This window comes from Aphanomyces astaci (genome assembly GCF_000520075.1).
Source record: "Aphanomyces astaci strain APO3 unplaced genomic scaffold supercont1.13, whole genome shotgun sequence".
Lineage (NCBI taxonomy): Eukaryota > Oomycota > Saprolegniomycetes > Saprolegniales > Verrucalvaceae > Aphanomyces > Aphanomyces astaci.
In genome coordinates, this window is record NW_009798276.1 from 115,265 (window position 1) to 127,892 (window position 12,628).

The following is a 12,628-nucleotide window of genomic DNA, read 5'->3' on the forward strand; positions in this document are numbered from 1 at the left end:
CGGTGAAGTGTACGATTGGGGCTCTCTCCTCGGCAAGGCACCGCCTGCACAAAATTATACACACGACCTCCTCTACGCTGCGGTGCGCGCAATTTTGCGGGTGTATACAATACACAAGTATGTCCGAACATATTCCGTTCGGACAATTTCATTCGGACAAAATATGTTCCCTTAAGTCCAATACAAATATCAAGTATGTCCGACTGAAATTGTCCGAACGGTGCCCGCAAAGTGATCATATTATTCACCCATGTCATCCTAATGTCATCCACGCTTTTAATTCAAGAATTATATTATATTAACCATAGTGTCCAAGGTTGGTATTAATATTAAATGCTGTCCCGTACTACGTAGTAAGTCTTAATAAGTATAATACTACACTGTATACTATTTTAATAGTATTCATAGTAATTAAGTTACTATTTTAATAGTAACTTAATTACTATGAATACTCCGGAGTATTACAGTCGTACTCGTACTACTGTACAGGTAGTACTAAGTAAATTAATAATAAGTATTATTAATTAACTTTAGAGCACAACCACCCAGGGGAACCATATATTTAAATTAATTTTGAGTGTTTACAGTAAATATATAGTTTCAACATATTTATTTCAGCGCAGCAATTCATAATTGTACAAGTATTGCAAACACATAAACTAGAAATTAATAAATGTCGATTCGGAACAATTATTGCCTAAATTGTGGGTTATCAAAAGTTCTACCTAAAGGATGATCTAAGAAACAAGACAGGTCCTTAACTCGGCTAACGTTACTGAGGAGATGGTAAGTACTGTACATGGTGTCTCGGGCGTTTAGACGGTTTTATGGTTGTAGTTTGGGAAACTCTCTACATCAATAAAACGCTTAAGAATCAGTATTCGATTATGGAGAAAACCCTCAGCATAACTACTACTACTACGTAGTATTAATACTATTAATAAGCTTAGTATTATTAATAATAGTACTACTAGTATGTGTTAACCCCCTCGGATGATGGTGAACGATGTGATGTCGTGCGTTGGGCAACTGCTCGTCCCGTGCGCTTACATTCTGACTCGTACCGGTATACTGTATTCGACATGCTCACATTATTAGTAACTGTTATGTCTATAGTACTACAATACGAAGTACTAACGTTAGTACAGCTGTAGTAGCTAAGTCATTATGCAGCTGACTACTGCTGAGAAGGAAACATTGGTCATGTTCATGTTGAACCCTGGCACAGTTGCAGTCCCCAGCACGCCGTTGAGCCACGCGGACGAACTTTTGGCTCCAAAATTTCGTCGCCGAATGGGACCTACAGCCAGCAAGTACAGCTGCTTGAAGTTTGCCCTTCCAACGAGCAGCATGGCTCTTCAGCTTCGCGAAGTACGTATGACAGACCATAGAAAGCACATGCATCCGGTGAATTTCGAGACGGTCATATTCCTTTGCACGAATGCATCGTATAGGAATGTTTACTCCCTTGTGTAATACTAGTAATATATTTGAACAATGATCAATATTTTGCATTAGCAAAACAATTACAGTACTACTACTATTAATAGTAGTATTTATTATCGAGGTCGTCGAATGTCGTGAAATCTATTGGCCGAGGACATTATAACTAGACCTCGAATTGATGTATCGTCGGGTATTTTCGACCAATTGGAGGGACCGTCGTTACTTCTGACAATTCTGGATACAAATGCTTAGTATAGATAGTAGCTTTCAAATTTGGCCAATTATTTTACCGTCGGTGTGTTTTGCCTCCCAAAACCGCGGTGAAGAAGCTCTAGTACTGTACTAACGTTAGTACTGTACTGTTACTACCAATACTGTATGGTAGCTTCACAGATGAAGGAAGGAGATAATTGTGTTGTGTCCACCCATCTGGCCTCCACTTACTGTATTACTGTAGTACGAGGTAAAGTGAAGTTGGTGGGATATTTTGGCGTCGTACTGTAGAAACGAGTGTATATTTTGAGTCAGCTGACTTGAAGTGTAACCGCTGACGTTGTAGGACCTGCAATTTACTGTAACAATTTCGGCGCAGAGCGACGAGACGACGTCACGTGACGACAGTTTTCGCATCCAATGACCATATCGCATTATACGAGTCTTGTTACAGCAGCACAGAGGATGCAAAATAGACTGCTACTTTGTATGGAAAGTATGCAGCTGTGCATGACCCATGAGGTCAGCAGTACACATTTTCGCCGAACCAGCTTTTGAAACTTCAAGTGCGGCACACGATTTGATGTTGTACCATTTTATTTTATAATCTCGTAGTTTGTAACGACTGAAAGTGTAATTTAGAATGGTCTATTATATTTTTCGTTTTCTGCTCGTTTATGGCAAGAGGATCGGCGGTCGTGTATCTTGATGTTTGTATAACGTTGTATTTCATACCGTTACGGACGGATTCTCCACACAGTGCGACCTGAACCACAGTACGACAAACGTCCACTGACCACTGCCGCTGTCGCCGCCGCCGTCTGCACATCCTACCACGACTGTGTCATGGGCCTCGATGGGTACAAGTACATTTTATCCAAGATGAAGGCGAGTCGCGGCAACCAGAGCCGCCTTGGCAGTTTCTCGTCCATTGGATGCGCCACGTACGACTTCCATGGCGACGACGCTGTAGGATACGGCCCCAACTACATGGTGGTGGCAGATGGGGTGTCGGGAACGCAGAAGGCATCGGGCATCCTGGCGCGGGTCCTCGTCACGGAGACACTGAACGCCCTCGAGCGCTTACGGCGGAAGAGTCTGTTGGACCCAATCGTCGCCATCAAGTCGTCGGACTTTGGGGCCGAGATGGTCCGCGCCATTCGGGACGCACGCGCTTTGACGCGTCGACGAGGACGATTTGATTCCGCGCTCACCGCCGTATATGTGGACGCGGCATCGTCGCTACTGTTTGTGTTCAACGTTGGCGACTGCAAATGCGTCGTGGTTCGGCGCAATGTGGTGGTGTTTGAGAGCGACGCCACTATCTACGACTTCAATGTGCCCGCGGTGGTGTCCACGATGAATGAGATCCATTACCCCACCGACGCCGTGGAGATCCAGGTCGCCGCGTACGAACCTGGCGATGTGGTGATGGTGTTTTCCGACGGCGTCCACGACAACCTGTACGTGGATCAAGTGCTGCGCGCGGTGGCATCCCATCCGAACCAGGGCGCGGACATTGCAAAGGCCACCGTGAAGGCATGCCGAGACACATTTACGCGTCATTGCGGGTACATTCCGTTTGCCGTGGCGGCGGCGGGGTTCTGCCTGTCGGCCGTCGAGGAAATGAAAGCGAACGACGCGATCTCCTCTGCGGATTTCGAGGCGTTTGAAGCCAAATGTCGCGACCTTCCGCGGCCCCATACTCGTGCCATCTTTGGCAACGACAAACGCGTCAAGAACTTGGCATTCTACAGCGCGTCCAACCTCCTCACATTTGCCAACAAGCAGGTCGGCAAGAAGGACGACATCTCTGTATGTGTGGGCGTGCTGGCCTGATGATCGATGATGCTCTTTGTATAAATTTAACTTAATTCGAATGGAACGTTGATGTTTGGTTCATCCTGGGAAGTTCACGGTGTGTACATGCATGAATTGAAGCTCAGGGAAACATACAAAGGTCTCCTATGAAGAGAATGCTGGAAGCATCGCATGTGCATGAAGCTAGGCCATGTAATCCCCTCGTAGACCCAACATGGAGCTGTGAACGAAGGACCAGATTGCATTGGGCGGTCGTCACCTCGTAGCTGCAACCTGAGATTTGTGCGATCTTGTTAAACTAGGTGTTTCTATCATCCGGATACCATTTCGACTGTCGACAGATTAAAATACACGTGAACATATGGGAGAACGAACGAATTTAATGGTGGGCTGCGCCTGTCGTATCCGGAAACTCCCTCACTCACCGTGGAATCGAACTCAAATATGGTAATTATGAATTGTGTCGCAAATGCTTCGCAATTCACGGCGCGAACGCTGACCATTTATATGAAATACACTTGAAAAAGCACAAAATAGTCTGCCGCAAAATGCATTTGCGACGTATTTGCGACCCATATCAAAGGTTGGATATTCGCAACCAGCTGGTCATCAGAACCAAAAACTACTGTACGGCGACACCTCCAACCCCATTTTCCACCGCTGTAGTGACTTCATCGGATCACGACAATCTTCTCTCTGACACTTCTCGCTGCGTTATATCGTCGCCTCGTCCCTCGACTAGCCCAGATTCCTCATGCTTGCTGACATTCGTGCTCGGGATAGCAAGCACACGCTCGAACGGCGCGCCAGCGAAGCCATCGTGCATGGGGCCGTGGTTGCCACCGGCCTGCAGCAGCAGCATCGCGGTAGCAACGACGTGTCGTTGTTACAACGCCGACACAGCGAAGACGTCGACTCGTCGTCGCTGTCCATCAACACATCGTCGACGTCGACGCCACAGGTCGTCAAGCCGCCAGACGCCATTACGTTCTTCCTCTCCGTGACAGACCTCAACCTGCAGGGCACCACCAGCACGACAGATCATTTGCTTCGCAGTGCCATGTCGCTCTTCGGTGGAAAGAAATATGCGACACCGAGCGCGGCCAAGACCCACGTGCCCGAGAGCCTCGTGCACATCGACCTGCAAAGCCGGCTGCGGGAGACGCTGCCGTTCCAAACCGAGAAGGTCCGGAGTCCGAACCCGTCGTTCTGCCTCGGCATCTCGATCCCTGTCGTGGCGCACGAAATGTCGGCGCAAGTGCTGTGCTTCAGTATCGTGCTCACGGAAGAAGGCAACGGCAAGACCGTCGCGTACACCGAACTGTCCATGAAGGACCTCGTGCGCAAGTTTGTCCACGGCACGTCGGCGCACATCCACCTCCCGCTCAAGTTGCTTACCACATCCAACACGGCCAAACCCATGACCAAGAAGGCGGCGCCCGTGCTCACACTCAAGCTGGCGCGGGTGGCACCGCGGTCCCATGTGCTGTTCCGGTCCGAGGACAAGATGATGCGGAGCTATGCGTTTTACAACGGCGAGTACTCGACCCCCGTCGTCGCGACCGAGGAGGCAGAGGCTGTCGACAGCCACGCAATCGTGCCGGCGCTCTTTCTCAAGGAAATGCTGGGCGAAATGCAAGCCAGTCTCGACTTGTGGCAGCTCCGGTATGAAACCAAGACCCCGCGGACCACTGAGCCCAAGACCAGCCTCTTTCGGAGTCATGACCCCGCCCTCGACCGCCTCCTCCAGGACCTCCATCCCCCCCTCGATATGACGTACACGTCCGGGTTCCTTGAGGGGCATCTCATGACACTGGAAGCGCAAGTGACCGAGACCCGCGAGATGATGGGGCTGGCGCAGCTCCTGGACGATAACCACGTGCTGTTCAAAGCTAGTGCCGCCAAGGACAAGCGCGAGACGCAGGCGATGCCGACCAATTTGTGTCTGTCGACGTTTTGCTTGTACAAGAGTCAAGATGCGACACCGTTGCAGCGCATGCGGTCCCTGTCCATGGATATAAACGACATGACAATGTCCAATCCTCCGTCGTCCACCCCCACGATTCAACAGTCACCCACCCCCCCACGCAGCAGCAGCATCCCCAGTCGCCGCACGTTGCAAGACGAACTTCGCCAGCAACGCAAGAAAGATCGGTCCGTGTCGATTGACATGACAACAACGAGTAGCAAGGCGGACGTGGGGACATTGGTGGTGGACGCGACGGTGACCATCGTGACGTGCGCGACGCCGTCGGCGGACGCCCTCCCCGACCACACGACGTCCACCGCGGGGCTGCGGGACCTCGAAGACGAACTGGTCCAAGTGGCCACGCAGCTCCGCCATCTGCTGCAAATGGAAGTGTTTGCCGAAGGCGGCGTTGGCAGTATTCCTGCGACACCGTCGTCGATGCTCTTGGCCGGGCGAAAGTCGGACGTGCTTAGCTTTGACGACGCCCTGACCACGTCCACCACTTTGGACGAGAACCGATCGAGCTCGCACGGGTCGAGCGGCGGCGGCGGCGGCAGCGGGGAGAGCGGGCCCAAAGACGACGACTCGTCCACCGTCGGCAGCAATTCCGACCACGGCCACAGCATCTTAACCCGGTCCGCACGGAGAGGCATGCAACTGTCGGCATCCTTCGACGCCACGGCGAAACGCATGTCCAAAGTACGCAGCGACTCGATTGATTGGGTGAAATCTCGCGTGCGGACGGAATCCCTCGAGTGGTCGCGGTCGTCGCGCGACTTGTTGGCTGACGCGGGGGGTACTGGCGCCGCGGACAAACTCGCCAGTCTCTGGACAAAATGGGAGCACACCAAGGCAGCGTACGTGTTTCGAAAGGTCGTGTGTGTGTCGCAGAGTGTATCGGTGCTCGTGGCCGCGTTCTTGGCAAAGTTGGAAGCAATTTTGGACGTGCCGATGGAGTTGGAGCAACTTGGTCGCATCGGGTTTCTCTTGGGGTGGGAGTGCTTGTTGTTTGCCCAGGGTGGCAAGGAGCAGCGCATGCTCTCCGACACGTTCGTCGCGGTGAAAGCGTTGGAAGGGTTCTCCATTACGTTGGTCCCGCTCCGAGAAGTGGGGGCTCCGTCGTCCCGGGTGTCGTTTACGTCATCCACGTCGATTCAAGTGGGGGTGCCGCCATCCGTGTACCACAAGCTGCCGCGGCGGCTACAAGTGGCCCGCATCCGCGTACACACGGCCATGTTTTCCCAGGGGTTGCATGAGATGCAGAACCTGGCGAGCTTGGTCAATGCGACAGGGTTCCAGCTACAGGGCGTGGTGAACCGCGACGGATTTCAAACCCTCCAGCGGTACCACCGGTCGTTTCTGGATATGCAAAAGGAGATGAACGTCCACATGCGACACCGTCTCAATAATGAGACCCTCCTCGATGCCCTCATGCCTTTGGTGGGCCGCAACGCCAAAGTTACGACGAAAGCGCTGTACGCGTCGTCCAACACCCTCATGCTCCTGGAGGCGGCCGATATTGTGCGCAAGATGAACGGGATGCGCGTGACATGCTGCCCCACGGGCGCCGACCACACCGCCATGTCTGTGACACTGGAGCAGGCCAGACTGCTCTACTCGAAGCGCACGGCCAACACGAACGCGAGCACCGAGGACCACGACGTGCTCAAACCGATCGCGAACGTCATGCGGGAATATGGTGTGCGCATCGCCGTGGCCATGAAGAACACGGGGCGGTTCGAGTATGGGTTCAATGCAATCCAGAGGAAGCTCCTCCCGGACCTCTACCGCCCGCCCACGTCCACGATCCAAGAAATGACGTCGGCGTTCTTTTGAGTATTGTTATTAAATTGCAGGGACCCATCATCATTATTGGCCAACTTTTAAAAATGAGATGAGAAAATTATCACCGTTGTGAAATGTCTCCACAAACAAGAAACTGTTGGTTGAAAAAGTCTATTTTGACCAATCGATGGACTGTTCGAAATGTACGAATTGGCTTTTCATTGGTCGAAAATTCTCGACATTGAGATTGCAGCGATGCCGCTGCGGCCATGCGTAGCCGACGACAAGATCGAAGCGTATATGCGACGCACGAAAGGGTTTTCCTTAGGACTACTACTTGGCCATCGAAGTTCGAGCAACCTCAGCGATCTCGTCTTGGCCGCGGTTCCTACGCCCCCGGAACAAGGTTCGAACGTGCACACAGAACCATCATCGACGGGTTTGTAGATGGCGGCAAGTCAACGCAATTGTCGGACATCTCGATCGATTGGATGGTGCTACATGCCACTCAAGTGCTTGGCTACCTCCCTGGAGGAATCGACTGTTTGGGGATGTATGTCGTCGCACGGGATGCCGCCACGTCTTTGAACGGGATCAAGCTACATCGGCACATGCTCGCATTACGCCAAGTTCAAACTCGGTTAAAGAAGTCGCTGCATGCTATCTCTGACGACGACTGTGTGCAATACATCGCCGTTGCTTCTCCTGGTGTGTCTCCTGTCTTCAAAGCCCTCTCAAAGGTGTACATATTCGCACCTCGACCTCGTTGCACTCATAGTGTTGTACTATACGTATACATATTGTAGGGCAACGCGATGGTTCCCGTGGATTGCAAGTGGCAGCCAGACGTTGCGACCACGTTTCTGCGGAGGTTCACATGCTCGATCGAGGTTCCCATCATCATCGCATCGCCTCCGTCGCGGTCACATACATGGTGGACGACGCGGCTGCATCGTCAGCTTCAGAATACCATATCCATCGCAGACTCGTCGGACCACGTGACATTTCTACGCGCATTAGCAAGCTCTGGGAACGGCACCGACGACGATGGCGTCCGGACGTGTAGCACCGGCACTCCATCGCGCTCTCTGCAAACCATTCAAGGTAGCATTCACTGCGTTGCGTACGTACACCGCAAGGTAGTAGTCCCGTCGTACCAGTGTATATCAAAAGGGAACAGTAGTTCATTTCACGTTGGGGGTTGATTAGACCAAAACCATTGTGGACGTTGCTGCCGATCGGTTGAGAGAAGATGGTGTGCACAGCTTAGCCACTCGGCTAGCCGCCCTGGACAACGACGACCAGTCGACAGATGCAGAAGGTATGTTCAGCGACTGAACCTGTTTCACTGGTGATTTCAATGGATTCTTTGACCTTATACCCCACCGGTTGCATAGAATCGCCCCACGAGGCTTCGCAAACAATGGCGCTTCCTCGACGTGCCGTGTTCTCGTGGTGCAGCGGTGGTGTTCCTGCAGGATTCGACGGTCTCTTGCACGTTGTGGAGGCGCACGAGTCATTGGCGGACAGCCTGTCGAATGCCAGGGAGGTGTTGGGAGATGCATCCTCGATCCTCCACGCCACTTGGGTGGAAGAAGCTGCAAAGGAGGTGCCAGTGTGGGCGGAGAAAGTGGAACCGACTTGCAAATCCCCCTGGCTTACGCCAGAACCCATCACGCCCACTAATACTGTGACCAGCCACCACTACTGGCGATTGACTACCGGCTCTATGGCCGCGGCTCTGAGTGTGCTGGCGTTGGCCTTATTGTGGCTACGCTACAGTAGTACACTGTTACCTTTGTAGCCAACATACACACAATCATGGCGGCGAGAGGGAATATGCATACACGAGGTTGTACTTTTTGAGTCAATAACGTAATCGTAGTAGTATTATAAATAAGAAAAACACTAAATAAAAAGGACGGGCGCTAGCTGGCTGGCTAGTACAACGCACTAAAGTTCCACTCGACAGCCCGCGCGAGCTTGAGCTTTTCCGTATAAAAGTCCGAGTACGTGTGTCGCTCGATGGTGTCGTAGTCGCTGTCGTCGTACTGGTCAAAGTCCATCGTGGACGAGCACGACTCTTGGGTGGTAGGGCTGCTCACGGGTTCGGCGGATCGGCTGCCGGCCACTGCTTTGGGCTCGGACATGGCGACACCACACGACATCTTGGACAGGACTGGAGCCAACATCACAGTCGTCGCTTGTTCCTTCTCGGACGAGAGGGAAGCCGCAACCGCATGCGACGGCGCGTTGCAAGACGTGCTGTCGATCGTTGTCAGTGGGATGTCGGCTTTGGCCGCGGCCGCGCGAATTCCTTCCGACACAGCGAGCAAGTACACGGCGTTGGACTGGCAGTCGAGGGAGCAGAAGCCAGCAGTGGTACATGGGCTAAGGAATTTGAGGTAGATGTGTTTGCAGTTCTGGCACATTTCGCGCTTGCTGTCCCATGCTGAGACGGCCACATCGGAGCGGCGGCGGGAGGCGGTCGTAGTGTCGTCAAACGTGTTGGCACGTGGCCGGCTGCTATGTGACGCTTGACCATCAGCGTCTTCGCTGTCGTTGTCGCTGCCGCCGCGGATATGCTGGGTGATCGGATCCGGACACGACTGAACCTGTCGCGGGTTAAAGATGCCATGGACCCACGTTTGGAACATGTTTGGCCAACGACGGAATTTATATAATGGAGAAAAGTCCGGCGTCTAATGCACCAGCAGTAGCCCAATAGCGCACAACAGATGCATGTACCGTATTTAGTGAACTTGCTGAAACGGCCCCATTCGTTGAGCGAGCCCTTCCCCCGTACCGTCTGGCGAGTCCGAATAATCGAGGTACACCTCTATCATTCTGCCATCCAGGTCAGTTAAGGTACACCTCTATCATTCTGCCATCCACATTCGCCATCCTGTTCATCTCTGCATTGAAATACAGCATATAAGGCTTCTTTATCACATTAAAGCGCTCTTCGAGAGGGTACGCATGCTTTGCTGTCGTCATGGGATGCATTCTTGGGCAGATTTGGCGTTCAGGCCGCCGTGGTACCAGGCGAAAGTCGACACCAAACTTATCCATGGATACCAGTTGGGACGATGGGATACCTCGCTTGTGATTGGCTCCTGAAAATATAATGAGTGGGAACATATCCAAATCCAGTTAAGTTCGGACCTACGATAGTAGTACGTGCCACGAGTATCTTAAATGCGATGAGTTTGTACTTGATATTTGTATCTGATGCTTGAAGGACAATTCGCTTCTTGTGATGAGCTCGCCTCGTTTCATACTAGGACGTTCCTGCGGGAAGTGCCAGGTACAGTACTGTACAAACTTCAACATCCCCCCACCTGATAGGAGAGTTGATACTTCGACTAGTAATTACAGTACCCGTAGCCAATGTTTCAAGTATAAATAGTGCAAGTGTACCTGGCAAGACAGCAGTGGCCTAGCGCTACAATGCAACTAACTGCAAGGTCTGAAAGTCGGGGGGCAACGACGCCGATGCGGCGCCCGAGATATGGTATCGGGGGGTGAGCAGAATTGAAGACAAATTGATGGACACGTGTCAGTTGGGAAAACGAAGTCTCAAACGTTTGCAATCCCCAAATGAAACACGTGGGAAGGTTCATGGGTAATGGGTAATGCCTTGTCAACTTTGGGCAGTCAGCCATCTACGTTACGGTATTTGAAGTTTGTATGTCGTGGAGAAAGGGTGAAGACAATCTGACGGCCATGCTGGCCTGTGAAAATTGCAAGCGGGCTGGAGGTACCGGTATGTGATCGAGCCATCGTTTCCTGAAGTTGCGTGCCGTGTTTGCTCCTGACTTCCAATATTGGGTGACTCCTCACTTGTCAACAAAGCTTCGGGCAAATCCTGCCTTGTAAAAGACAGTGTAAGTTGTCAACAAAGCTTCTGGCAAATCCTGCCTTGTAAAGGACAGTGTAAGTCACTCGGTGAAATCAGATACTGCACCCACTACCCTCCATTGACTTGATGTTTGTCGCATCAATGACATCTGACCTCCTTTCTTCCCTTTCCTTGATGGGGGGATTGGTGTCGTCCATCTACGGTAGATTGAACAGACAGCAAAGTCGACATTGGACCTGCTAGAAGCGAGGAAAGGCGAGTTCTACTCCCTTGCTGTATGTGTTGAATGTGTATGTGCCGTTGAAATTGACACTTTGCTGATCCATGCGACGAGGCAAAAAAACAAGCCTGCGCCTGATTGGCTGGAATGTTGTCGAATGCTTCAATACTCTATCCACTGTAATGCGGATTGACATGTGAGAATTAGTGCTGTCTCCACTACTATTACTAGTACTACATACGTACTACTAGTATACGTATACTAGAATTATTGTTAGAGCATCTCCAACAATGTTTCTATTTCTATTCGAAGTTACGGATGTAGAATAGAACTCGTGCACTATCCGGAGGGTTTATTGCTTTTTGCCGAAATTCTGCGGGACGTAATTTCTAAATAGTCCGGATAGTGACAAAATATCAACGCAGTTTGACTGTTACCCAATGCTCTGTAGCAATAGGTTAGGATTTACCGTTGGAGATGCTCTTAATTGTATCTGGGATGGAATTCCCATTTATGTGGTTGGAAATTACTACGTATTAATAGTAGTTTTTTCGTGCAATATTAAGTGTTTGAGGAGTACTAGTATGCTACGAGGCCCAATTTCTCTGGAAGTCATATCGAATACTAAGAGCCTGTTCCAAGTAGAATTGGAAAAAAACGAAAAATGGGGTGACAAAATATTTATACATATTTACCCATTTACGAAACAAGATCAACACTCCGATAGTGAAGTTCATACTTTATTTTGAAAGAGAATGATGGTTACGAAACTTGGTATTTCATCCCATTTTCTACCCATTCTATGATCATGATTGATTGGACATAAATCATTAGACTAAGATGCATGCTGATTGGTCAATAACACAGTGTTGTCGGCGATGCACAGAAAGGTGTGGCGGGTGCAGCGCAGGTGGCGTGTGAACCATCCGTCGTATGTGCCGTCGGACTTGACTTGCTGCCACGTGGTACTGGGTACGACAACAGTGTTGATGCCAGGGGCGCGGTTGCTACGTTCGTCGATCGAAAGGCGGCGCCAACGACAGCAACTCACGCTGCAGTGGTCGAGTCCATCATGTCAAATTGAAAAGTTGGAATGGGATTGGGATCAATGATTGGATAGTGGGCATCCATTATTAGCCAGTCATTGGCGAAATAGCTGAGGTGCCCAAAATGGGATGAAATGGGGTCATGTACCCCATTTTGAAAAATGGATTTTGTAATGAGTTGGGGAGCGTTTTGATTGGATAATGCCCATTTTGAAAAGTACTTTTCATTAGAGCCTGTTCCAAGTACTTTTCAAAATGGGCATTAT

At 50.9% G+C, this 12,628-nt stretch overlaps 4 protein-coding genes across 6 annotated transcripts; 3 read left to right on the plus strand and 1 right to left on the minus strand.

The window, feature by feature from the left end:
• Nucleotides 1-2,401: 2,401 nt before the first annotated feature.
• Nucleotides 2,402-3,567, plus strand: H257_06497 (hypothetical protein). The gene has a single exon (XM_009831731.1). The coding sequence runs from the start codon at nucleotides 2,506-2,508 to the stop codon at nucleotides 3,496-3,498; it is 993 nt and encodes a 330-aa protein (XP_009830033.1). The 5' UTR covers nucleotides 2,402-2,505; the 3' UTR covers nucleotides 3,499-3,567.
• Nucleotides 3,568-4,107: 540 nt separating this feature from the next.
• H257_06498 (hypothetical protein) lies at nucleotides 4,108-7,376 on the plus strand. Its single transcript, XM_009831732.1, has one exon. It carries the CDS (start codon nucleotides 4,235-4,237, stop codon nucleotides 7,283-7,285), a length of 3,051 nt encoding a protein of 1,016 aa, XP_009830034.1. The 5' UTR covers nucleotides 4,108-4,234; the 3' UTR covers nucleotides 7,286-7,376.
• A 113-nt stretch (nucleotides 7,377-7,489) lies between these two features.
• On the plus strand, nucleotides 7,490-9,684 carry H257_06499 (hypothetical protein; the record flags this gene model as incomplete). The annotated part of the gene is made up of 5 exons (XM_009831733.1): nucleotides 7,490-7,640; nucleotides 7,682-7,974; nucleotides 8,041-8,373; nucleotides 8,444-8,555; nucleotides 8,632-9,684. The coding sequence occupies 5 exons, from the start codon at nucleotides 7,490-7,492 to the stop codon at nucleotides 9,036-9,038; spliced, it is 1,296 nt and encodes a 431-aa protein (XP_009830035.1). The 3' UTR covers nucleotides 9,039-9,684.
• On the minus strand, nucleotides 7,683-9,935 carry H257_06500 (hypothetical protein). Of its 3 annotated transcripts, none has more exons than XM_009831735.1 (2): nucleotides 8,621-9,935; nucleotides 7,683-8,574 (listed from the first exon to the last, which is right to left on the minus strand). In XM_009831735.1, the coding sequence occupies exon 1, from the start codon at nucleotides 9,889-9,891 to the stop codon at nucleotides 9,175-9,177; it is 717 nt and encodes a 238-aa protein (XP_009830037.1). In that variant the 5' UTR covers nucleotides 9,892-9,935; the 3' UTR covers nucleotides 7,683-8,574; nucleotides 8,621-9,174. The 3 variants fall into 3 exon arrangements, with proteins under 3 accessions (XP_009830037.1, XP_009830038.1, XP_009830036.1); XM_009831736.1 differs by having other exon boundaries at nucleotides 7,683-8,322; nucleotides 8,392-9,935; XM_009831734.1 differs by having other exon boundaries at nucleotides 7,683-9,935.
• Between the last annotated feature and the right edge of the window lie 2,693 nt (nucleotides 9,936-12,628).